The 27,344-nt window shown below is 41.9% G+C and overlaps 1 protein-coding gene and 1 non-coding gene across 3 annotated transcripts in view; both read left to right on the forward strand.

Annotated features, from left to right (window-relative positions):
• TNRC6C (trinucleotide repeat containing 6C) overlaps nucleotides 1–27,344 on the forward strand; it is a 104,470-nt gene that overhangs the window by 54,715 nt on the left and 22,411 nt on the right. For both annotated transcript variants that reach the window (XM_025363097.1, XM_025363098.1), the window contains 8 exons: nucleotides 6,918–7,133; nucleotides 10,253–10,419; nucleotides 14,208–14,288; nucleotides 16,176–16,233; nucleotides 18,334–18,476; nucleotides 20,339–20,488; nucleotides 22,874–23,020; nucleotides 26,535–26,654. In XM_025363097.1, the coding sequence (XP_025218882.1) occupies nucleotides 6,918–7,133; nucleotides 10,253–10,419; nucleotides 14,208–14,288; nucleotides 16,176–16,233; nucleotides 18,334–18,476; nucleotides 20,339–20,488; nucleotides 22,874–23,020; nucleotides 26,535–26,654 (1,082 nt within the window). The remainder of the gene's footprint in view (nucleotides 1–6,917; nucleotides 7,134–10,252; nucleotides 10,420–14,207; nucleotides 14,289–16,175; nucleotides 16,234–18,333; nucleotides 18,477–20,338; nucleotides 20,489–22,873; nucleotides 23,021–26,534; nucleotides 26,655–27,344) is intronic.
• On the forward strand, nucleotides 9,446–9,557 carry LOC112610437. Its single transcript, XR_003116342.1, has one exon. It is a non-coding gene; the product is annotated as a U6 spliceosomal RNA (small nuclear RNA).

The following is a 27,344-nucleotide window of genomic DNA, read 5'->3' on the forward strand; positions in this document are numbered from 1 at the left end:
AGGCCACACCTGACACAGGATGTAAAGTTGTCTACACTGGCTCACACACATCCTCCTCCTTCAACATTGCCTCAATTACTGTCCCTGGTGCAAGCCAGAATTGCAGGACCTTGTGTTCTGCTGTGCATATGAAGCTATTAAGTCGTCATAAAATCAGTCTGCTGTTTTACCAGTTAGTGGGATGTGGCAGAAAGGGCCAAAGTGCAAACATAACATTTTTGTGTGTTCTAAGGGAATGAAAGCAGGCCCTAAAAATACTCAGAGCAACATGATTACCTTGCGTACGCAGACATAAATATTCTGGGACACTTAAAAACCAACTTGCAGCCACACAAGAGAACACTGAATATTAATTAATAAAACCATTTAGTGAGCAACGGAGCCTCGTAGTTGGCTCTGAATCTCACAATGAAATTGAACAAGAACTTCCAGGGATTTCACCTCTGAACTCCGATTTCACCGAAATGTAGATAATTTTAGAGTTAAATATGAAGGCCATTACACAATTGATCCAAGTAAACCAGCAGCAGTGGGGTAGTGACATCTCACTGTGTCTTCCAACAGTGGCTAGAAGTAAAATATTACATATGCCAATCAGAAAACTGGCAGGGAGTCTACTGCTAATACTAATCTTAGTCTAGAATTTGTTGTGTGTTCATTTTGCTGCCTATTCGCAGCTCTTCAGAGATGTCTCTCAGCCATAGCAGGTATTCCAGCTGTGCTGGTGGTGACCACTGCGGGCTCCCACAAGTCAGCAAAGGTTCTAGCCAGAGGCATACTTTACTTTGCATGTGGGTACTTAATCTGGTGATACTTGCTTTAAAACTTAGTTTTCTGAAACAATTATCATCTTATAAAAGCAGAGATTGTGTGCATTAATCATGAAAGAGGCCTATCTCCAATTCACTAAACTAAAACTTGGAAAAAATTAGATTTAGGAAGCTTCTGCCTACACAGGCGAGACGTGTATTGTTTCTCTAAGTCTCATCAGCAGCAGAAGCCAGAGAGCAGTGTCCTTCCTTCCAGACTCCTGTCCTAGGAAGTTTATCATTCTTTAGTATAAAAACTACACCAAAAGACAGTCACCTGCAGATGGAGTGAATCGCAAGATCCTGTTACAGCTCAGCTGTTTTAACATAACTTCAGAAATAGATCCCATTGACCTCTCCAGCCAGAAGTAATTCTATTTTAAGCACTACGCAGTAGTTACTGAAAGAGGAATGGTCTGAGTGATATATGCTTTTTGTGGATGTGGGATTTTTCTTGGGTTTTGTTTGGCTGGGTTGTTTTTGCTTTCCTGTGTTTGAGGGGTTTGCTAAGTGGGGCTGGACTTGAGCAAGGGCTAGGGAGTTGGGAGCCTGCTACAGAAGTAGGAAGAGATGCTTCTCAGTGCAAGTCCATGGCATGAGACACGTGAACCCCACATGCCAAGGCCTTAGCTTTAGGTACCTTCAACTCGAAATAGGTAAATGATGAAGACAGTTGAAAATACAGTGTGAGGCCGGACACAGTGGCTCACACCTGTAATCTCAGCACTTTGGGAGGCTGAGCCAGGTGAGTTGCTTGAACCCAGGAGTTTGAGAACATCCTGGGCAACCTAGTGAGACCCATGTCTCTACAAAAAAAATACAAACATTAGATGGGCATAGTAGCATGCGCCTCTAGCCCCAGCTACTTAGGAGGCTGAGGCAGGAGGATCACCTGAGCCCAGGGAGGTTAAGGCTGCAGTGAGCTGTGGTTGCACCACCACCCAGACATGAACCAAGCCTTCTTTTGCAGTGAGAGCAAAAATCATAAGTATGATTACTTAAGAATTACAAGTAATCATAGCCTTTCACTCTCCAAGCTTGTTAGACCAAGCTATTCTTTGAGACTGTAGAATTAACAGTTCATTAGCAGCCTGGACAACAGGAGACCCTGTCTCAAAAGAAGAAGAAGAAGAAGAAGAAAATATAGTGTGCCCCCCGCCCCCAATGCCGGTAGGAAAGAGTTACCACATTAAAATCTGTATTAATGTAGTGAAATCAAAAGTAAATAAGATGGTTTTCCTTTTCTAATACTTACTCCACATGATGACTCAATAAGGCAGGCAGAAGAAGCTCTTCTAAGGGAAGTTGCTGTGCAGCTTGAGGCCCATGGTCATCTTCTAGAAAGGACCCCGAATCATTAACCCTCAAATAGAGTCCCCTGAATTTGGAACGGAAGTGTAAAATGCCCACCACGAAGACTTTCAGAGAAGTAGGATACTTTGCCATCTGACTATACTCTTGTATAATGAACAAATTCTTCTATATAAAGTTTCACTGTATAAAGACCCATCTTGATTTCAGATAAGAAAGTTTTATTGATCTTGCAACTATCAATTCTGCTCTGTTCCTCCATAAGCAAGTACCCAACCAATCATAGTAAATTTACATTAAGCTAAAAGGCTATTGGTATGAGTAAAAAAATTTCATCTCGTTAATATTTAGGTCAGTACCTTAAAAAGCCAAGCACATAGCAAGCACTCAATAAATGCCTGATCGATTGCATTTTTAATCTTTTATCTTTTTTTTTTTTTTTTTTTTTTTTTGAGACAGTCTTAACTCTCTCCCTCTGTCACCCAGGCTGAAGTGCAGTGGTGTGATCTCAGCTCACTGCAACCTCCGCCTCCCAGGGTCAAGCAGTTCTCGTCCCTCAGCCTCCTGAGTAGCGGGTACTACAGGTGTGTGCCACCATGTTGGCCAGGCTGGTCTTGAACTCCTGGCCTCGAGTGATCCACCCACCTCGGTCTCCCAAAGTGCTAGGATTACAGGGGTGAGCCACCGTGTCTGGCCTAGTCCTTTATCATATACTCTAATTAATTACAATTGGCCACTTTTCAACTAAACCTTTCCTCCCAAAAAGGACTGCCCATCACACTTACAAAGCCATGTAAATGGCATCCATGGAACAAGCTAGAATTGATTTCTTATTTCATAGAGGAAAGAATTCCATCCACTGACTTAATTATCTGTAGTGTTTAAGATGTGATGTGCTTAACAGTGTTTAGTGAGAGAAAGATTCTCTGTTCCCTGGTCCTGTTTCTTGGCCTTTTCTCCATCTGCTGCTCATTTTTATAGCCAGCTTCCGGGTGCATGCCATATTTTCTCCATTCTGATGGAAAGATGAATGTATATTTTAAAATTGAATGAAAACTACAAATCCTAGCTGTGTTTTATTATCTCCATCTTTGTTTGTCAATTTGAAGAAATTGAAGGGAGGTAACAATTCTAAGACCCCGTAGTACAGAAATATTCTGCAAAAAGCAGTAGTATTTGAAGGATCATTTTTAAAAGTTTAATACCAGTATTTTAAATGTAAGAAATTTGTTCTACCTCATCAATTCTAACTTTAAAAGAATTCCTATAAATTATTAAAAAGATGCCAAATTCATTCTGATGATAAACACTTAAGAGTAGAGATTGTTTTAATTCTGTGTACTTAAAATCATTTTCTGTGTGGTGAAACTACTTGTTTTGCGTCAGAATTTTCTATTGCATTTCAGTTTTTAGCATCTCTTCTAGAACCTTTAGAGTGTCAGATGGTACATCCTAGTGTTTCTGTTAGGATGCAGATAAGTTGTATTCTTGCCAGATTCAACTGAAAATGAAAATACTGGGCCAGGTGTGGTGGCAGGCGTCTGTAATCTCAGCTACTCCAAAGCGGGAGGATCGCTTGAATCTAGGAGTTCGAGGCTGCAGTGCGCTATGATCACACTTAAGAATAGCCACTGCATTTCAGCCTAGGCAACATAACAAGACCCCATCCCTATTAAATAAATATGAAAATGGAAATATTCGGTTTTTTCATTTTTTGGGTAAGCAAGTGTTCTTCCATTTCTTTCTAAGATTTTGAAATGTGATGCTTGCAAGTCGTTTGCCTTCTCCATGAAAATACTCACTAGACATTTCTGCTGCCTTTAAGAGGAATTTAAAATTCTTTACAAAAATCAATTAACTATGCTTACCACAATCTTAGTATTTATCCTTAGTTTTGACTTAAACAATTTGTAATACGTATTGCCTCCTCAAAGAGATGGAGGTCTAGAGATAAACAAATTATAGGTGAGTTTATTATTTACCTACAGTAAATTAGTATTTTTATAGCTAATTGGGCTTTAGCAACACATAAGTTATTTTAGCTTCCCAAAACCTTGATAATTTTATTAGCTATGTTAATATCTCTGATTTAATTTTGTCCTTTCAATTTGTAAAACTCCTTCTCCCAATATATATTATTGTCTTTCGTGTAATTAAAGTTAATATTGTAGTTAGCAATTGCCAGCGATAACTGGTTAGGGCTAACTCCCCTGTTATTGGTAACTATTTACATAGTATATTGCTCAGCATAGAGCTTCTAATTTAAAATGATTTCTAGGTTGTGTATCCTTTTGTTATTAATCCATCTTACTGCATTTTCTTAGAATAAAGAGTATCAAGGGAACTGACTCCATACTATTTTAAGTCAGAAAATTAATACATTTCATAATTAATGTTGTAATATCCACGTTGAGGCCAAACAATGTAAAATTGATGGTTAACTATTTGCATTTTATACTGTAAGCTTTTCTCTTGAACTGTCTCATGCTTTCTACAGTTATGACTTAAAATATTTACATTTCTGTCTCTGAGCATAATGTATCTATATGAAAATTAAAACTGCTACAGGCTGTCAGCCTGACTATCAGCAGTGTCAGGTGAGCTTATGGCAGAAGCAAAAGATTAGAATTTGAAGCAAAAGATTAGAATTTGAGTTGATTTGGAAAAATAAGATTGACCTATGCAATATAAAATGTTTTTTGTACTGAAGAGTGAAGGGCATGGGGAAATCCTCCTTGTTACCTGGTGTCATAACCTCTTTTGTGCCTGTAGATAATACAGTTGGCCCTTGAACAGTTTGGGATTAGGGTTATCAAAAGTATAAATTAGGGCTTCCCAAAAACTTAGCTACTTGACCAGAAGCCTTATTGATAACAAACAGTCAGTTAACACATACTTTTTTATGCCTTCAGAGTTTTATACAATAAGATAAGCTAGAGAATGGAAGACATTATTAAGAAAATTGTAAAGGCTGGGTGCAGTGGCTCACGCCTGTAATCCCAGCACTTTGGGAGGCCAAGACAGGCGGATCACTTGACGTCAGGAGTTCAAGACCAGCCTGGCCAATATGGTGAAACCCTGTCTCTACTAAAAATTCAAAAATTATCCGGGCATGTTGTTGCATGCCTGTAGTCCCAGCTACTCGGGAGACTGAGGCATGAGAATCTCTTGAACCCGGGAGGCGGTAGTTGCAGTGAGCCAAGATTGTGCCACTGCACTCCAGCCTGGGCAACAGAGCAAGACTCTGTCTCCAAAAAAAAAAAAAATACACACACACACACACACACACACACATATATATATACACACACACACACACACACATATATATATGTGTGTGTGTATTTTTTTTTAACTGTGAAGAAGAGAAAGTATATTTACTATTCATTAGGTGGAAGTAGATCATCATAAAGGTCTTCATCCTCATCATCACCATGTTGAGGAAGAGGCTGAGGAGGAAGGGGGGGCCTTGGTCTTGCTATCTCTGGGTTGGTGGAGGTGGAAGAAAATTTGTGTATAAGTGGATCCCTAAAGTTCACACCCATGTTGTCAAGTGTCACCTGTGATGCCACAGGCTTCTATATGCGTCTCTAACCTGTTTCCACAAGAGACCAATTCCTGAGGATGCTGTTGCAACAGGACTTGGCAGAGGAATGAAAGGGTTCCTGAAAAACCTTCCCAGAGTACCTATAGGAACTACTTTGATCCGTAATTCAACTCTCGTCTGCCTTCTAAGACAGAAACCTCAGCTCTCCCTCAGCTTGTGGGTGGTACCATGGGAACCATCTGCATTTTCCAGTTATGACTTCACCTTTATGTGTTTAATCTGCCGTCTTCTCATTTCTTTGCCCAGATAAGGTGATCTGTGTCTATGATGGTCAAAAGATAAACAAGAATAATATTTCAGTATATATTTGCAACTCACAAATTTTTCTTAGAATGATTTCTTTTATGTCATTACATATAACACAATAAGTAAACAAGCTTTTAACCATAGTTTTAAACTATTCTTCTAAACCCTACTGTGTTGCAAATGCTGACAATTGAATAGGCTTTAATGTTTAATGGACTTTTAAAGTTGTAAATGGGTAGAGGTCAGGAGTTAGAAAATGGCAATTTTTTATTTTTTCATTTTTTGAGACAGATTCTCGCGCTGTCGCCCAGGCTAGAGTGCAGTGGCACAATCTTGGCTCACTCAAACCTCTGCCTCCCGGGTTGCCAAAGTATAACTTAGGACTTCACAAAACATAACTACTTGGTTCCTGGGTTCAAGAGATTCTCCTGCCTCAGCCTCCCCAGTAGCTGGCATTACAAGTGTGTGCCACCACACCCAGCTAAATTTTTGTATTTTTAGTAGTGACTGGGTTTCACCATGTTGGCCAGGCTGGTCTTAAACTCCTGACCTCAAGTAATCCACCCACCTCCCAAAGTGCTGGAATTACAGGCATGAGCCACAGCATCTGACCAGTTTTAAGAAGCTAAACAAGCCATGTGCAGTGACACGCCCCAGTAGTCCCAGCTACTCAGGAGGATTGAGTGAGCCCAGGAGTTGAGGCCAGCCTGGGCAACACAGTGAGTCACCGTCTCTAAACAAAAATAAATAAATAAAAAGTTTAAAATACAAAGCTAAACAAATCGGATTACATGTAATACATTTGCCTCCTTTAAGTTTTCTACTAAGGGCTATTCTAAGGATAGATTATCTTGAAATTATTTTGAAACTGAAAACTGAATTATATTTTTACTTTTCTCTGATGCACTTTCATTATTTTCTCTACCCCTTGGAACCTTTTTCAGTTTCATCAGGCTGGGGAGAAATGCCTCATGTTCACTCAAAGACTGAAAACTCTTGGGGAGAACCATCCTCCCCTTCTCCCCTGGTGGATAATGGCACAGCAGCGTGGGGGAAGCCACCCAGCAGTGGTAGCGGGTGGGGAGATCACCCTGCCGAGCCGCCAGTGGCGTTTGGAAGAGCTGGCGCACCTGGTGCTGCCTCAGCCCTGTGCAAACCAGGTAAGCCTAGCATCATGCTTGCCCTGATCTGGCAATTTAGAAATGACTCAAAGTATTGAATTTTAAAAATCAGAGTTTTAGGATACTTTCCTCATTATATTTACGCTTTTACTACAAACCAAGAATCTTGGCCAAGCACAGTGCCTCACACCTGTAATCCCAGCACTTTGGGAGGCCAAGGCAGGAGGATCTCTTGAGCCCAGGAGTTCGAGACCAGCCTGGGCAGCATAGTGAGACCTTGTCACTACAAAAAAAATGGAAAAATTAGCCAGGCATGGTGGCACACGCCTGTAATCCCAGCTACTCGGGAGGCTATGGTGGGAGGATTGCTTGAGCCCAGGAGGTTAAGACTGTAGTGAGTCATGATTGTACCACTGCATCCAGCCTGGGCAATAGAGCAAGACCCCATCTCTTAAGAAAAAAAAAAGCCAAGATTATAAAATATTTGCCATGCCTGATACGTGAACACAAAGGCGGTTTTAAGAGATGTCCATGCCCTCCTTTTATAATAATACAAATAAATGCAAGAATCAAAGCAACCAGCATATTATGTTTGATTCTCCTGGTAATGCCCACACTACTTCAGCAGTATTCTTGTACCTGCCACATTAAGTAATTTAAACCTGCTATTTCACTGAGCAAGATAGATAAAGCATGTCATCTTCTTGAGATAAGTTTTTGAAAATATGTTTTACCTCACAGCAGCCTAACGTATCTTGCCATCTTGCCCTGCTTTCATCTTGTCAACAGAATTCCACTTTGGGTGGAATTCGCCATGTTTGTTTTCAAGTTATTTATCCCTAAACAACTTGAAAAAATAAAAAAATTGTACATTTTCCTCCCATTTTCTGAAAGTGTAGCAAATTTGCAGGTAATAAATATCCTTATAAATGTTCAGATTATGTATACCATGTGGAATTCTTATAATATATGGGTGTTTTGCAATGTGATATTTGTAATATTAACATGAATATAAGATTACTGATTTAAATCTGATATTAAAATTAATGCTGGGCATGGTGGCTCATGCCTATAATCTCAGCACTTTGGGAGGCCGAGGTGGGTGGATCACCTGAGGTCAGGAGTTCGAAACCAGCCTGGCCAACAAGGTGAAACCCCGTCTCTACTAAAAATACAAAACTTAGCTGGACATGGTGACGGGCACCTCTAATCCCAGCTACTCAGGAGGCTGAGGCAGGAGAATCACTTGAACCCAGGAGGCGGAGATTGCAGTGAGGCAAGATCAGGCCACTGCACTCTAGCCTGGAAGACAGAGACTCCATCTCAAAAAAAAAAAAAAAACTAATTGTTCACATAACTGCAGAAACTTCATCTTTTTTGTTTTTGTTTTTGTTTTTGTTTTTGAGATGGAGTCTGGCTCTGTTGCCCAGGCTGGAGTGCAGTGGCACGATCTCAGCTCACTGCAAGCTCCACCTCCTGGGTTCACGCCATTCTCCTGCCTCAGCCTCCCGAGTAGCTAGGACTACAGGCGCCCGCCACCTCGCCCGGCTAGTTTTTCGTGTTTTTAGTAGAAACGGGGTTTCACCATAATAGCCAGGGTTGTCTCAATCTCCTGACCTTGTGATCCAACCGCCTCAGCCTCCCAAAGTGCTGGGATTACAGGCGTGAGCCACCGCACCCGGCCAGAAGCTTCATCTTTTCTTTGGACATTATTAGATGTCCTAGATATTAAAATGCAACTTTATTGCTTTTATATTTTGTTTTTTTGCTAATGCTCGATAGTGTGTTCCATATAGCCACCACTCTGCTCAAAGTATTTATTCCATTTATATTACTTTTTGTTACAAACCTAAAGGATAGGGGAATTTCTGAGTATTTAGATTCATGTGCCATTTTGAGGCAGTGTATTCTATCTTGAGAATTTTTCCTTGGAGGCACAGTTATGTGCCTATTCTATATGTTTATCAGCATTATATCTTCATTAAAGACCCAGCTAATTGCGCTATTACCTAGTCTTTGCCCTTCTTCATATTCTTCCAAGAAGTGAAAATTTGGGGTAATTTTGATACCGAAAATCACTTTGTATTTTAAGAAAGGAGGGAAAAACAATATCTGAAGTGGAAACTCAATAGTCACTTTGTAGCTCCATCTGCCTAAGACCTCCATCCTGCTAGTCTGTAAGCATCTCCTATGGGCTTGTTAGAAATGCAGCCTGTCGAGCCCGACCTCAGGCCTGCCACACTGCACGTGATCCAGCTGACTGTCATGAGTGGGCAGGTTTGAGAAGCTCTGCTCTGTGTCACTTAATCCTCACAGGTTTGGATCAAGCAGTGATTAAGAATCAGACAGAGGTGGTCATTTCAGCAGCACACGTACTAAAACTGGAACAATACAGAGAAGACTAGTGTGGCTCCTGTGCACAGATGAGATACAGATTTATGAAGCATCCCATTACAGATTTTCCTGCCACTTGTGATGGCTCCTGCCTGTAATCCCAACACTTGGGATGCTGAGGCAGGAGGACCGCTTGAGCCCAAGAGTTTGAGACCAGCCTGGGCAACATAGTGAGACACCATCTCTATTAAAAAGAAAAATTTTGCTGGATGTGGTGGCACATGCCTATAGTCCTAGCTAGTCAAGAGGCTGAGGCAGGAGGATCACTAGAGCCCAGGAGTTCGAGGTTGCAGTGAGCTATGATTGCACTACTGTACTGTAGTCTGGGCAACAGAGCAAGACCCTGTTTCAAAAAAAGAAAAAATGTACAAATTTTAAAAACCACACAGGACAATGAAATGTTTTAGGAATCTACATTTCTGTAGCCTTTTCATACCATGTAGAGATTGCCACCTTCCCTGGTGGCCCCAGGATTTGTTCTTAGCATGTTTGTGTTTCAGAATGATCTATAGTTGGTTAAGAAAGTTTAGAACAGCACAGAGTACAAATAGCTGGTGTTTGAAGGAAAAATTATATACATATACATGTTTATTTACATATGTAGCAGAAGAAATTCAATTCTGAGATCTGGGAGAAATGAAGGCATAAAAAGGTAGATTGCAGTGCATCATTTGTCCCGCCTCCCCTAAATTATTTGTTATAGTGGAAGCATCGTCCGCGTTAGGAACGTGAATTTGATAAGTTCATGTTTGCTCTATTTCTAGCTTCAAAATCTATGCAAGAAGGCTGGGGCAGTGGTGGGGATGAAATGAACCTCAGTACCAGCCAGTGGGAGGATGAAGAAGGGGACGTGTGGAATAATGCTGCTTCCCAAGAAAGCACCTCCTCCTGCAGCTCCTGGGGGAATGCCCCCAAAAAAGGACTTCAAAAGGTAATGCGTACAACATTCTTAAAGACGGTATACCCTGAAAACCAAAGGTACTTCAAACACATTCAGTATCCAGTTAATCAGATGAAAAGATAGACCTGAGGTTCTCAAAGCAGTCTTAGGACCCTTGGAGGTCCCAGAGACCCTTTCAGGGGAGTAAGCAAGGTCACAACTGTTATCATGCCAGTACTAAGACTGTCTTATTCATTTGAAATCTCTCTCCAGTATAGGGTAGAGGTGTCCAGAGATCTTTATTATAGCAGAGAATGTGCAGAAACAGACATGAAAATCCAGCCATTTATCTTAAACCAGACATAGAGATTTGCCAAAAGGCAAAACAATGCCACCCTTCTCATGAAAAATTAATTACTTTTTATTTTAAAATGTTAGGTTAATGTGTAATGACTTTGTTGTTATTTTTAAACAAAATATTTTTAAATTTTCTCAGTTTTAATTTCTAATACAGTAAATAGCAAAAGACACAAATCATATAAACAAAAGTTCTTTGGGATCTTCAGTCTCTAAGAGAGTTTTATAGGGTCCTGAGACCAAAAAGTTTGAGACAGATGGTTAAGAAGTCTTAAAACAGATGGGCAGGCCGGGCACAGTGGCTCACGCCTGTAATCCCAGCACTTTGGGAGGCCAAAGTGGGTGGATCACTTGAGGTCAGGAGTTCGAGTCCAGCCTGGCCAACATGGTGAAACCCCGTCTCTACTAAAAATACAAAAATTAACTGGGCGTGGTGGTGGGCACCTGTAATCCCAGCTACTCAGGAGGCTGAGGCAAGAGAATTGCTTAAACCTGGGAGGCGGAGGTTACAGTTGCAGTGAGCCAAGAACGCTTCACTGTACTCCAACTTGGGCGACACAGCGAGACTCCTTCTCAAAAAAAAAAAAAAGACACAAATGGGCAGTCATCTAGAAAAAATTGAGATACACATCTCATATATATGTGAGATACATGAGACATGTATCTCTTTTTTTTCTAGATGACTGCCCATTTCAGTCCACATTCAGCATGACTGAATTTCAAGTAGGTCACAAATTTAAATATTAAAAATATAAAAATGTGAAAGAACATTAAAAAGAATTTTGGAGTCAGAGAGGCCTATCTAACTATGACCAAAATTTAAAAGGCATAAAGGAAAATCTTTTGCGTCAGTAGATAAATATAAAAACTGTACATGACAGAAAATACCATAATCAAAGTCAAAAGAAAAATAGCAAACTGGAAAAATATGTTTATAACTCATATCATAGAGAGGGCGGATCTCCCTGATACGTAAAGTCCTAGAAACTGATTTAAAAAAAAAAAAAATCAGCCAGAAAAAAAAAAAAAATCACAGAATGTGAAGAGTAGCTGGTCCACAGAGAAGGAGCACCAGTGGTCCTAGACACAGACTCACAGGAAGGCAGTGCAGTTCCAGACAGCACTCAGAGATGCCTGCCATTTTTCATCTCTCAGACCTGCAGAAAGCCAACATTTTGATTTTTTTATTTAAAAAAATTTTTTGGGCCGGGCGCGGTGGCTCACGCCTGTAATCCCAGCACTTTGGGAGGCCGAGGCGGGCGGATCACAAGGTCAGGAGATCGAGACCACGGTGAAACCCCGTTTCTACTAAAAATACAAAAGAAATTAGCCGGGCGCGGTGGCGGGCGCCTGTAGTCCCAGCTACTCAGGAGGCTGAGGCAGGAGAATGGCGTGAACCCGGGAGGCGGAGCTTGCAGTGAGCCGAGATTGCGCCACTGCACTCCAGCCTGGACGACAGAGCGAGACTCTGTCTCAAAAAAAAAAAAAAAAAAAAAAATTTTTTTAGAGACAGAGTCTTGCTGTGTCACCTAGGCTGGAGTACAGCCTTGAACTCCTGGGCTCGAACTGTCCTCCTGCCTCATCCTTCTGAGTAGTTGGGTCTACATGTGCATACCACTCTGCCCAACTAATTTTATTCTTTATTTTTTCTGTAGAAACAAGAGTCTCACTCTGTGGCATTTATACAGTTTTGTATTGCAGCATTTTTGTAGTAAAAAGATAAAAATGGTTTAAATGTACATTGGTGGAGTAACAAGTTAATTGTCATTTCTACATTATGCAAAACTATTTAAAAGGAAATTCTATATATGTATTGATATGAAAGGATCACTAAAGTACATTGTTAAATGAAAAGCAAGGTGCAGAAAAACATGTACAGCGCACACCCTATTTTGTGAGGTAGGAGGAAGAAAACTGTGCGTGTGTGTATTTGTGTGTGTGCATGCATGCGCACATAGTGTATTAGCTTCTACAGAATGTTCTAAATTCTCTGGAAGGGCAAATAAGAAACTGCTATGAGTAGTCTCCTCTTGGAGAGAACAGGAACTAAGCAGATGGGGCGGCATGAGATGAAAACTTTCTTTATACCTTGTTTATGCTTTTGAATCGTGTGAATGTATTCATGTTCAAAAAAATGTAGTTTAAAAAAGCATTCAGTTAATAATCAGCAGAAACCAGAAACTAAAATCAGAGCTTTCCGCTCATGAGTAGTAGAAGTGATTACAGACATCAGAAAGAATCTTTTTTACAGTTGGGCTGGCAAATAATCCAGTTAACGATGGGACCAAAAATACCAAATTGGTAAATTAAAATATTGGCTGATCTGGCTCTGGCCGCATAGTAATGATTAAAATAGCCCCCAAATAAGCTAGTTCCTTGAGGAAAGAAAGCCTGTTTGTAGAGCTCCATGTGCTCCATGGTATAACTGTGGCAGGCTCAATTGTGAAAAACACTATGAAGAATATTTTAGAAGGGGATTTTTTTCATATTATGATAATGCATCATCAGAACCTTTGCATTTATAGGCTCAGAGGGAATGTTTTGTTTTGTTTTGTTTTTGAGACGGAGTTTCGCTCTGTTGCCCAGGCTGGATCGCAGTGGCGCGATTTTGGCTCACTGCAAGCTCTACCTCCCAGGTTCACGCCATTCTCCTGCCTCAGCCTCCCGAATAGCTGGGACTACAGGTGCCTGCCACCACGCCCGGCTAATACTTTGTGTTTTTAGTAAAGACGGGGTTTCACCGTGTTAGCCAGGATGGTCTTCATCTCCTGACCTCATGATCCACCCATCTCGGCCTCCCAGAGTGCTGGGATTACAGGTGTGAGCCACCGTGCCCGGCCAGAGGGAAGTTATTGAGAAGCCTCCTGGCTCCTCTGTGGTGCCATGCCCTCCCCCCGACACTGCTCTTTCTGTAGCTGACCTTTTTCCTCATCCTCTCCTTCACTGACATTTTCCTCCTTACTCGTTTTCTCTACCCTGTGAGCTATACGTAACAAATAGTTAATAAAACTAACAGATTTTTTCTCTCTTTCTTCTTGCTGCCTGTTTATTCATTGGAATAAACCCCCCTCATTTTATCATTTTTCAGAATAAAGCTCAGAAAAGGGCAAAAACTGTGTAAATAATTTTTAGTAAACTTCACACAGGGCTATGTTCAAGGGAGCACTTAGAATTATTGGATAGTAAAAGTAGTATATATTTGTGATGAACTAAATTATCTGGGAAAGAGAAATAATTATCTTGCTTTTTTTAAGTTCATAAATTGCACACATATACCAACCTGCAAATGTACCTTGATGCTTTCCATAGTAGTAGCCATGAAATACTGTTAGAGAGTTTCTGGAATACAGCATTATTCAACGTTAATACAAAAAGATCCTGTGACTTTTAAATGACCTTGAATTTAGGCTGTCTCCTATTTCTGGAAGAAGTGCATTAAAATATAGCTCATGGACTTTCCCCTTTCCCACACTTTGTTCCAGGGCATGAAGACATCTGGCAAGCAGGATGAGGCCTGGATCATGAGCCGGCTGATCAAACAACTCACAGACATGGGCTTCCCGGTAACTGCTGTCATATTTTACTGCTACCTACCATGCTTCCCAAAATGAAATGCCCTGATTGTTTCCTCTCCGTGTTTGCTCTGTGTGTCAGAAGGCACCAGGATTATTTGAGGAATGAGATATTGACATCATCTAACTCTTGAATCTCCTTTTTACCTGGGTAGTTTGGGTTAGGGATCATTGCTTTGAACTACAGCAAAGACCCACATAATTTCTGTCAAAAAGGGTGTGAGAGCCTTTTCCTAGAAAAGAAAATGCTGTTTTTTTGTTTTGTTTGTTTGTTTGTTTGGAGACAGGGTCTTGCTCTGGCACCTAGGCTGGAGTGCAGTGGTGTGATCAAGCAATCCTCCTGTCTCAGCCTTCCGAGTAGCTGGGACTACAGGCGTGAGCCACCATGCTCGGCTAATTTTTGTATTTTTGGTGGAGATGAGGTTTCACCATGTTGGCCAGGCTGGTCTCGAACTCCTGGGCTCAAGCAATCTGCATGCCTCGGCCTCCCAAAGTGCTGGGATTACTGGCATGAGTCACTACGCCCAGCCAGAAAATGCTGTGTGATTTTTAATTTTCATTGGTTTTATACAGTTTTATGTTTACTTTTAATTCATAATTAAAAGTGAATTTCATTAGTGTATAGAGTATATTGACAAAGATCACAAAAGAAAACTTGGTATAAAGTACTAAAGTTTCATATCCAGAAAAAGTATCCTAACCAGACCTGCTTAGTTCCTAAGTTTCCAGTCGTATGTAGGGAGAATTCATATTGCAGAGCGTTCCCCTGAAAATACCACAGTCTGTTCAGTTCCTGAGATTGGATGGCAGTTCAGATGATAAGGAATATTGCCCATATTCGCCATATATTCCCTTCATGTGCCTTTTTTCAAAATCCTTATTCAAATGAATGTTTATCTTTTAATTACTGTAGATGCCTTTTAAAAAATGAGTCCAGAATGGCCTCCATGTAGAGGAAGAACGCCATCCTTCACATTGGGCACAGGCCCTCTGCATTGGGCAGGGCATTGTGTTGGTGGCCCAGGCTCTGCCTGTGTGAGTGGGCAAGAGGTTGACCGTGGCCGCAGCGTGTCCTGATTTATACTGTCTGAGTTATCGTGGCACCCTAGCAGCTTCTGTCATCCCCTGAGATTACTGTGTTCCAGTCATAAATTATCAAAATGAATCTACTTGTTTTGTTTTTCTGTTTCTTAGAGAAAAGTTGTTGATGATAGAGCCTAGAGTTGATGAAGTGAGAAGTGAAGCTCTGCACTCCAACAGTGACTGACATAGTTGCTGGCACTAGAGAGAGGCATGGAGATGGGCCCATGACAGGAATCCTGTCCTAGGAGAGCATCCTGTCCTCATGGCAGGTGTCCTTATCTGTGGCCCTGCTGTCTTGGCATAGATTGCATCTTTATGGAATCAGTGCTACTCAGTGTTGTACAGAATGATTTTAGGACCAGACACGGTGGCTCACGCCTGTAATCTCAACACTTTGCGAGCCCGAGGCAGGAGGAGGACCACTTGAGCCCAGGAGTTTGAGACCATCCAGGACAACATGGAGAGAACGTATCTCTACAAAAATAATACTAATAGTTACATTTTTAAAAAATGAAAATGATTTTAGGAGTACTTACAGGGTTTTACTGTCACTCTGCATTTTGTTTCCAAAGTGTTAAATACACATGCTTTACTTTGAAAATCAAGTCAATACATTGTCTTATTACAAGTATTTTTAATTCAAAAGACATTGTCTCTAACTTCAACAGTGAAGAAATGTATTTCCAGTTCCAAAACCTAATAACTATGTCTTTAAGTTGATAGTAATTAAACTATTTGTAAGCTTTCCTTCTGTTAATTAATGTACATTAATGAAAACTCTGTTTTCCTACTCAGAGAGAGCCAGCCGAGGAGGCCTTGAAGAGTAACAATATGAATCTTGATCAGGCCATGAGTAAGTCATACAACATCCTTTTTAAAAAGGTACCCAGCTGTGAAGTTTTACTTTCCAGAAGCATTTGGTTGTAGTCATGGTTTAATGGTTGAATATGTCCTGGGTAGACAGGACCAGGCCACAGTGAAAGAGCAACCACACAACAGGCTGGAACCACAGAGTGAGTCTCTAGGGACTAGTGGACTTTGGAGCCGAATCGCCAATACCATAGTTGAAGCATGTTGGCTTTTCTCAATATTTTCCCGTATGTTTTAAAGGGAGGTAATAATGACACTCTGAGAGACACTGGAACCACACACTGGACTTCAGTAGACGCTGAGTGCGTTCCTCATGCCTTGCCCCAGAGTGGACTTGCCTAGGGGCCAGCAGAAGCGTCGCCTTGCTGGTTGAGCACCAGCTCTTGTTGAGAGATAAGATTTTCTGTCAAGGAACAAGCAACCCTAGTTCTGGAGCTGCTTTAAAAGTAATAATAATGTTAAATATTTACATTTAAATATAGTTGATTCTTATTTTCTTGGTGGTTATGTTCTATAAAGTCACCACAAACACTGAATTAATGAATACTGAACCAGTGCTCCTAGGAGACATGGGGTTGGGTTCCTATGAGCCTTTGCTCACAACATTTTTGTCAACCAGTCAATATATAACCTTGTTTTATATGTTTTTCTGTTTCAAGACACCTTATTTAATATTGATATATATTTCTCACAAGTAATTATATGCCATATTTGTTAATACTAAAACATTAACCAAGAAGGGTGTACCATTTTTCTGACCCTGGATAATGTGACCATAAATTTATTTGGCTTTCAGACTCATAACAATGCCGTCCACTACACTCATGAATCCACAAATTTAGCTTCTTTTCTATAGCTCTATCACATGCCCAGATGTTACTTGAGTACTTCTGAGCAGCCTCACATACAGGTCAGTGAATTTTCTCTTCCTTTTTCTGGATGTACCATGTCATTGATTCATGATCATTGAACTCAGGGCCAACAGTGCTTTAACTCATGCCTACATGAAACTTACTTGACACGCATACTTCCTCCGTAAGGTGCTTTACTGCCTTCTTGAGCTTAAAAACACAAGACAGCACCTCAGCCCCACATCGGGGGACCATTTTAAACACCAGCATCACTGCAGAAAGCACAGAAATACGAAAAGCATGACAATAAATGAACGACAAAAAGGACGCTTCTTTACAGCTTGAGATCTGAGGCTCAACCTGAACTGGGAACATGAATGTTGGGCAACTCACATTTTTTTGCCAATCTGCACATGTCCACAAATAACCACAAAAGTGCTACAATTATTGATTTGGGGGTTACAAATTTTAGCAAGTAGGACAGTTTCACAAGTACAGATTTCATGAATAATGAGGATAGACTGCAGACTGTCTAATCGTGCATGTGCGACAACATGTGGTGCAAACTGCCAGGGTGGGACAGAGCAGGGTGTGCTGCAAGAGGTGAATTCTAACTCCCTAGAACTGTGGGGCAGGATGGAGGGTGGGCCAAACACACACTAGTCATTAAGCCAACAGAGCCATGAGAATAGAAAGTGTCTGTTTTGCACAGTATTGTATCCCCCACATCTGGAAGAATCCTTGCAGGTACAGGACTCGGTGAATGGAGAGGCACAGCCATGAAGTAGGAGAGGAGCTGTTGCAGACAGAATAATAGGGAAGGCCCCTGCAAGAAAGTGACCATTGAGGTCACCAGAAATGAGGAAGCAAGCTGTATAGAAAACTAGGGGAGGGGGTGGATCCCAGGGAAGAGGACAAGCCGAGCCCCTGAGGACCAGCCATAGCTGGTGTGGCTGCTGCAGAGAGAGCAGAGGAGCGGCAGGGCCAGATCAGAGAGTGCAGGAGCCATGGAAGGATGCACGAGACCAACCCCCATCCCCTCACCTGAATCCTTGGCAGCCCCTTGTCGGGCTCAGCCCTAGCAAAGCCAAGGGCTGTCTCTGCCCCTGGCTTCCCTGTGTTTAAAGGGGTGGAGGGTCTCCATCCCTCCTTGAGGCCTTAGCTGGTGCCTGTCTTGTGCTCAGCACTCACTTGTTTTGTTTACAGCGTTGCTTCTGTTTGTTGTGCTCCAGGCGCTCTGCTGGAAAAGAAGGTGGACGTGGACAAGCGTGGGCTGGGAGTGACCGACCATAATGGAATGGCCGCCAAGCCCCTCGGCTGCCGCCCGCCAATCTCCAAAGAGTCTTCCATGGACCGCCCCACCTTTCTTGACAAGGTATGAATATAGGTGGTTTTTTGTTTTTGCTTTTTTAACAAGAGGAGTTTTTCATTTCAACTGTGTCCTTAATACAAGCCAGATTAAAAATTTGCTGGACTGTAATACTTAAATGACTTTCGTCCATTTTTTTCTAACATTATGAATGTTTAACTCAAAGAAGGGAATGTCGTATTTCATGTGATGTTACTGAGAATGAAAAAGACTGGGATTGAAAATAGATTTTCATTTTTATTGTGTGATCTTGGCTGGTTTTCTGCTTCAATTTGTCCAGCGGGCAAGGATCATCAGATTTCCATTTTAAAACACAAATATCTCATTTTAAAAACACAGATCTTCCCTTTGGAAATGATGTGTTACATGTTTATCCTCAGGAAAAGGGATTGGAAGTGGTGGGGCTTGGGCACCCATCTCTGGCTGCCCCTTGTCATTTGGCCACATGAGTGACCACAGCAGGCGTCCGTGGAAAACTCCCTGAATGTTTAGCAAGTCCAGTCACAGCTCAGTCCCCAGTGTTGTCATGTAATGATGTCCCCACTCCAGATTGGTGTGACTACAAAGCGGAGAAAAGCATTGCACTAAATTCAATGCAAACATTGAGCCTTGAAAATAAAATTGAAGTAAGGAAGGACACATTTAAAAAAAAAAATCACCAATGAAAGGAGGCTGGGTGTGGTGGCTCACTCCTGTAAACCCAGCTGAGGTGGGTGGATCACCTGAGGTCAGGAGTTCGAGACCAGACTGGCCAACATGGTGAAACCTCATCTCTACTAAAAGTACAAAAATTAGCGAGCATGGTGGCACACACCTGTGATCCCAGCTACTTGGGAGGCTGAGGCAAGAGAATTGCTTGAACCCGGGAGATGGAAGTTGCAGTAAGCTGAGATCGTGCCATTGCACTCCAGCCTGGACAAGACAGCAATACTCTGTCTCAAAATAAAAAAAAAAAAAACAATGAAAGGAAAGGCTCACAAGCAAAGAATATCAGAGATGGGACTTGATCTTACTCTCAGAGTCCTCCAGCACGTGATCTGCTTCAGCTGCAGCTGTGGGGTAGCCCAGGGTGAGGCTCACATCCTCGTCCTCGTCCTTCCCATCGCCAGTGTGGACAGAGTTCAAACTCATAATGCCCAGTGAAATTGGAATTACAGATAAATAATTTTTGAAATCATACTAAAAAATTACTGTTCATCTGAAATTCCAGTGTAACTCAGCATCATATATTTTTATTTGCTAAATCTGACAACCCTAAATTGGGACCCTGACATTTAAAATATGGAATAATGCACAGGCTGGTTGTGATGTTAGCTGACATAAATTTGCAAAAGACCTGGCACATAGCATGACCTCAATAGATGTAAAAAAAATAATAATAATAATAAGGTTCTGTCTTTTATAACTTACTTTTATAACTCACCCTCTTAGATTACACTCTTATGAAACTGCTGTGTTTGTAGGTCAAAAACAAATGTCACAGAATTCAACCTATGTATACCTACAGCTTTGGTAATAACTTCTCAAAAAGAATCTGTTTATTTGAAAATGGTTGTAAAGTGCTTGTTGCCAATGCCTCCATCCTTCCTCCGTGCTCCTACCTGTTAGGAGCCAGTAGTTAGGAGAATAGTAGCAGCTAATATATGTGTTTGTAAAATACTTTTAAACTGAAAACAGCATCTTAATCCTATTTCTCTTTTTCTTTTTCCCCTCTTGCTTTTGCCCATGTTCTCCATTCCCTTATCCACACTTTTTTGATCTGTTAATTATTTATCCATCCATGCCTCCTCTGTTTCCTTGGGAAACTGTTTGGTGCTTTGTCTGCTGATGGACACTGCACACAGCTCACCCTTTCTTTCTCCAATCAGGATGGCGGCCTCGTGGAAGAGCCCACGCCTTCACCGTTCTTGCCTTCCCCAAGCCTGAAGCTCCCCCTTTCACACAGTGCACTCCCCAGTCAGGCCCTGGGTGGGATTGCCTCCGGGCTGGGCATGCAAAACTTGAATTCTTCTAGACAGGTAAGGCTGTTGATAGAGAGCAACACGTGGCCTTTGTTTTACCTGCCTTCTAAAAAATGTGTGTTTGAGACATAAACTTTCTTATTTGTAGTTAATACCTCTATTTTAAAATATGACTGAAAATGTACAGGTAGTTGAAATACTACCAGGATTTCCCTTCAAGTGACTTATTGGAGTCAAGGGTTGAAGTAGGAAATGCTTTAGTTATATTTATTCTTAAACTTAACTAAAACGTGTTAAGTTCAGCACCCTTGGTCTAACTTGGGACTGGCTGAAGTGATGATGTGTTGCACAGTGGTCTTCGGCTGCCAGATCCATCCAGAGGTCCAGGTAGTCCCCAGCCTCTTTCCTCCTGGCAACCAAAACATTACATCTGTTGATCTGTGAGAAAGCACCACATTCTCCCCCTTTTTCCCAGAAATAAAGATGACATCTCTTGCAAGGTGGTTCTCAGGAGTCACACTGGCATTTTTTTCCAGACTTCAGCACTCTTTGGGTACAGGCGGAGATCACCTTTCTAAATCAGTTACTAAAGGAAGAACCTGAGAGTGTCGTTTGCCACTCCATCTTACTTTTCTCATATAGACTCTTAACGTGAAGTGTTGTACCAAAAAACATATGATCCTTTCCCATCCCTAGGACATCCCTTCTCTCTGATTTTCTTAGGGATGAGGTTGACACACACACACCCCTTGGAGACATGTCTCTAAGACACTGTGACATGTGGGTGGCCAAACAGCCTCTGTGTGCCCATTGTCCCAGTGTTGTTACCAGTAGTGCCCTTTCCACTCACCAGCGCCCAGCTGTGTGATCCTGGCAATCTGACATTACCCCCATAGTGGTGATGCAGTGAGACCTCTCATTTCCATTGTTCTGCCAGCTTCAAGTCAGCAGCCCAGCTAGGGTGTGCACTGGGGTTAGTTCACAGCTGTTAGGTTCACAGAAGGGGGTCTCTGCCAGTGCCTCTCAGGCGGCTCTTCCCAAGTGAAGCTGTACAGTACCTTACCTCACCTATTTGTCAGGTAACTCATTACACAGAGTGAAAACTACAGCTACAATATCTTTATCATAGTTAATACAGAATTAACTACCTGAATTTGTCAGTTCATTCCATTTCAAGGTTTATTGAAATAATAACTATATTTCCTGTTTGAAATGTTGCCGGCCGGGCGCGGTGGCTCAAGCCTGTAATCCCAACACTTCGGGAGGCCGAGATGGGCGGATCACGAGGTCGGGAGATCGAGACCATCCTGACTAACGCAGTGAAACCCCGTCTCTACTAAAAAAACACAAAAAACTAGCCGGGCGAGGTGGCGGGCGCCTGTAGTCCCAGCTACTTGGGAGGCTGAGGCAGGAGAATGGCGTAAACCTGGGAAGCGGAGCTTGCAGTGAGCTGAGATCCGGCCACTGCACTCCAGCCTGGGCGACAGAGCGAGACTCTGTCTCAAAAAACAAACAAAAAAAAAGAAATGTTGCTATCCTCTTAGATTAGTAATCCCCACACATTATTATTATTTAATTTTTATCACATCGTTTTGGAAATGTATATTATTCAAATAACCGTATTCATGTTGCTATTGTGTGTGAAACATTGTATGCTGGTAGTTTCTTTGAATGGGGTAGCCTTCTTGTTGTATAAATGACACTCATTAAAAATTCACTTGGGGCTGAGCGAGGTGGCTCACACCTGTAATCCTAACACTTTAGGAGGCTGAGGTGGGTGGATCCCGAGGTCAGGAGTTTGGGACCAGCCTGGCCAACATGGCAAAACCCCGTCTCTACTGAAAATACAAAAATTCAGGCCAGGCGTGGTGGCTCACACCTGTAATCCCAGCACTTTGGGAGGCCGAGATGGGTGGATCACGAGGTCAGGAGTTCAAGACCAGCCTGGCCAACATGGTGAAACCCCGTCTCTACTAAAAATACAAAAAATTTAGCCAGGTGTTGTGGCGGGTGACTGTAATTCCAGCTCCTTGGGAGGCTGAGGCAGAGAATTGCTTGAATCCAGGAGGCAGACGTTACAGTGAGCCGAGATCGCACCACTGCATTCCAGCCTGGACAACAGAGCAAAACTCTGTTTAAAAAAAAAAAAAAATAGCCAGGCGTAGTGGCAGGCATCAGTAATCCCAGCTACTCAGGAGGCTGAGGGAGGAGAATCACTTGAACCCAGGAGGCAGAGGCTACAGTGAGCCAAGATCACACTACTGCACTCCAGTCTGGGTGACAGAACAAGACTCTGTCTCAAAAAAATTCTCTTGGGTACAAGTTGACAGTGGTAGGAAGTAGAAACGATTTTGCAATCACTTAAAATAGATCATTTCACCCTACCTCCAAACAATGTTTAATGCCTGCCTTGGTAACATGTCCAATTCTGTCCCTGTACAGATACCGAGTGGCAATCTGGGTATGTTTGGCAATAGTGGAGCAGCACAAGCCAGGACCATGCAGCAGCCGCCACAGCCACCAGTGCAGCCTCTTAACTCTTCCCAGCCCAGTCTCCGTGCTCAAGTGCCTCAGTTTCTATCCCCTCAGGTCAGACCCACATCCAAGCAGGACTAAGCAACAGGATGTAGATGCCGGTTTTTCGTGGGGTCCTGTGTTATCTGGAAGTCACTATTTTAAAGTGAGAGCTGAGTTAATCCATGTTTAAGAGAAGGCCTTCTGGTTTTTAAACTATAAATTAATTTTAGACTATAAAGTAGTAAACTGAGTCTCCTGACCCAGGAGACATTTTCAGAGCTTGCTCCTTGGAATGCCTCAGCCACCCAAACTAACATTTGGCATCTTCCTAGTCAGAAGCAATATTGAGGGGAAAGGACCTGCCCAACACAATCCTATTGATGTGCTTTTGTCCCAGTCTTTCTCAAGAAAATTATTCAGATGAACCCAGTGAACTGTCCTAGTTTGGTGGGAGAGGAAAGTGACATGCTGTAGTATTGCTGAGGATGTAAAAGAAACCCTTAGAAGCAGCCAAGGACTGAATCATGCTTTAATGAGAAACTAAATGTGATCTTATATAATAGTATGTATATTATAGATTTTCAGTTATGTTTAATATTCAGCATTAGATCATTTTTGCCAATAGAGATGGGTTTTTTTTTCTTTCTTTCATACCTTTTTAGAAGTGAACCGTAGAGATTGTTAAGAAAAAAAGGTTGCCGGGCGCGGCGGCTCACGCCTGTAATCCCAGAACTTTGGGAGGCTGAGGCGGGTGGATCACCTGAGGTCAGGAGTTCAAGACCAGCCTGGCCAACCTGGTGAAACCCCGTGTCTACTAAAAATACAAAATTAGCCAGATGTGGTGGCGCATGCCCGTGATCCCAGCTACTTGGGAGGCTGAGGCAGGAGAATCGCTTGACCCCGGGAGGTGGAGATTGCAGTGAGCCAAGATCACGCCATTGCACTCCAGCCTGGGCAACAAGAGCAGAAACTCCTTCTCAAAAAAAGAAAGAAAGGAAAAAAGGTCAAATCGAATTAAGGAAAAGGATATTGCTGTTTTGCATGGCTCTGAGGCCTAATATATATTAATTGTTGTTGTTAATATTGTTTATTTTTAGCACATTTTACAATTTTAGGCTTTGGACCAAGTTTCTAATTATAGTGTTAGTTCTTACCCCTTATAAGGTATTTGATGATCGATGGTATTGATAACATCTTTGCTGTGTGGGTAACTCAGGGCTCTGGTAATTCTTCCCACGTAATTCTGATGTGAAGGTTGACTGGAGCCTGCCCTGAGAGAGCAGCAGCATCTTGAAGTACTTACCACATTCTCGCATTCTTATAGCAGAGAGGGAAAAAACTGCTTTCTTCCCCAAGAGACCTCTAATATCAAGAAGATAGTTAAGATTTCTGAGGGATCTTATTTTCAAACTGTCCCAAAAGAGAACGTGTTAATTCGTCAATCTTCTATTATTCATAAAATTTAATTTAAATGTGTTCAGTTTGTTGGAATATAGTGTCTTAGTCCGTTTGGGCTGCTGTAACAAAATACCTTAGACTGGGTCATTTACAACAGCATGAATGTATTGCTTGCAGTTCTGGAGACTGAGAAGTCCAAGGTCAAGGTGCCAGACGATTCAGTGTCTGGTGAGGGCCTGTTTCTCATAGATGGCAACTTTTATGCATCCTCGTGTGGTGGAATGGGTGAGCGGGCTTTCTCAGGCCTCTGTCATTAGGATGCTAATTCCATTCATGGGGGCTCCTGATCACCCCCCAAAGGCCCCAGCTCTTAATACCACCACAATTAGGGTTTAAGTTTCAACATAGAAATTCTGGGGGAGGGGGACACAGACATTCAGACAATAGCATATGGGAAGGCAATGCTAGCGTACGAAAAAGAGCAGGATGCACTAGGCACTGCACTGAGGGTAATTCTCACTCTGTAATTGTTCAAATCCAGGTTTGTGCACTGAGTTGATAGTGGACAATTATCAGTGTAACTAATACATTTAACTATTATCAGGTAATAAGATAAAAGTTATTAGATAATAGTTAAATGTATTCGTTAGAATATAGGATAAGCTACTATAACAAAGAGACCTCAAAAAACAGTAGTTTAAACTAGGTAGACATTGATCTCTCTCAGGTTACAGTGCAGAAAGAAGCAGTGCAGGGATTGGGGGCAGCTCTGCCACAACCACTTCCCAGTAACAGGGAAAAAGGCAGCACTCTTGTGCAAGTGGCCTTGAAATTGCACACACCACTTCCAGTCACATCCCACTGCCCAAACCTAGGCCACAGCTGCACCCAGTCTGAGAGGCAGTAGCAGAAGAATCAGTTCGTCTTACCCACACAAAGCAAACCAGCATGTCCCAAATGGCAAGGCATCTGTGTGCCATCTCACTGTTTCTTCCATATTTCCATGTTACCTGTAAGTACTGATAGGAAGGGCACAGAACCTTGGAAAGTTCATTTATAATTAAAGTATTTGGAGGATGAGATCTCTGAAGACTTCCCTTCTTCCTTCCCTCCTTTCTTTTTCCTTTCTTATTCTTTACTTGCTAACTACTAATATTAAAATGTCCATACATTTTTTAATGGCCTTTGACATTTCACCCATGAGACAAATATTATTATTGCGGGATCTGGCCGGCAGCCCGCAATGCAACAGGGCTCTTTCTTTGTTCCCAGGCAGATTGGCAGGTCGAGAAATAAAAGACACACACGAGATAGTGAAAGCTGGGTTCAGCATGTCACCGCCTTCTGGTCCTGCGATGCTGCCAATGCACTGGATATACCAGCATTTATTATTAAGTTTAGTGAGGGCAGGGTAGGTTAGTGAGGGATATAGGGTTGTTTGATTATGAGGTGAGATGATCACATGGGATGAAGTAATTCTTTAACATAATATCAGTATGCAGAAGTAGAGTATACAGAGATAAGAATTTACAATGTAGTGTGTGCATCAGCAATTTCTAACAGAGCCTTAAAACAGAAACACAGTCTGTCCATAACTTATGTTTAGTAAGATACTAATCAGTAGTAATAATTGCAGCAAAAGCTTGTTGCAAACAATCAGTAGAAACAGGGCATGAAACTATACAACTGGTTAGACCGCAAATTCTCAGAAGGGAGTATGCCTTAACCCTGAAGAGACCTAGAAGAGCCATGGCAAGCAAGATAAGGGCATTTATAACCCTATCTTATCCATATGAACAAGCATCCCTCATGCGTCCGTTTATAGGCTCTCCACAAGGGTTGTATTCCATTCCCAGAGCTATGAACATCTGCTTTTCTGGGATAGGAATCTTGGTGATGTGAAACCTCCCTGACTGCGCGTCCGTTGATAGGCTCTCTGCAGTGGGAAGCACATCATGCACTGTTGGCTCATTCTGGCAGCCCAACCTTGCGTTGTCTTTATGCAGTCCTGCATGCAATTTTGTATTTACAATAATCAGGGGCATTTATTTTTTTTTCCGTAACAGTAGTTTCCGGGGATCTCCCTACAAATTATCACTTAATCATTTTTGAATTTTGAAAAACTACATGGGCAAGTAAGTATTTTAACAGAGATACAATGGCTGATCGCATATTTTTTGTTAAACAGGTTCAAGCACAGCTTTTGCAGTTTGCAGCAAAAAACATTGGTCTCAACCCTGCACTATTAACCTCGCCAATTAATCCTCAGCATATGACGATGTTGAACCAGCTCTATCAGCTGCAGCTGGTGAGTGGACAGACCCATGCGAGTTAGAGCACGCAGGCCGAGTGCTCTCCTGGTGCCCGTGCAGATGCACCAGTGTGGCGCACCACTGAGAGCAGCAGTTGTGATAATGTTTGTCTTCACATCGGGGATGTCATTGAGACTGTCATGAAGTATTTAAACTCTTCATGAGTTAGAAAGTTCTCACTCAAAGGTGTCCTTACTAAGTTTTGTAAATGTTTTGGCCTCTTTGTTTTTGTTTTTGTTTTTGTTCTTGTTCTTGTTTAGAGGCAGCATCTCACTATGTTGCCAGGCTGGTCTGGAACTCCTGGATTCAAGGGATCCTCCCACCTCAGCCGTCTGAGTAGCTGAGACCACGGGTGTGCACCACTGCACATGGCTTGGCCTCTTTGTGTTCAAAAAATCTACCAGCTTTTATAATTAGGCATGTCTTTTCATTTGAGCTCTCAGCCAGAGTTTCTGAGAACCACAGAACACAAAAAATCATTTGAGTGACTATTTTCTCAATAATTCTAAGGATGGTATACATAAATACTATTCTAGAAGCACAGGAGAAAAATTGCTTTGTTACATATAGTAGATACCTTAGAACATTAGAACTTAATTCTCTCATGAAACCCCGGTCAAGAATGGCTGATGTGACCTAATAATTCTTGAAAGTTTTTTTTTTGTTTTTGGTTTGTTTTTTTTTTG

This window comes from Theropithecus gelada, chromosome 16 (assembly GCF_003255815.1).
Source record: "Theropithecus gelada isolate Dixy chromosome 16, Tgel_1.0, whole genome shotgun sequence".
Classification (NCBI taxonomy): Eukaryota; Metazoa; Chordata; class Mammalia; order Primates; family Cercopithecidae; genus Theropithecus; species Theropithecus gelada.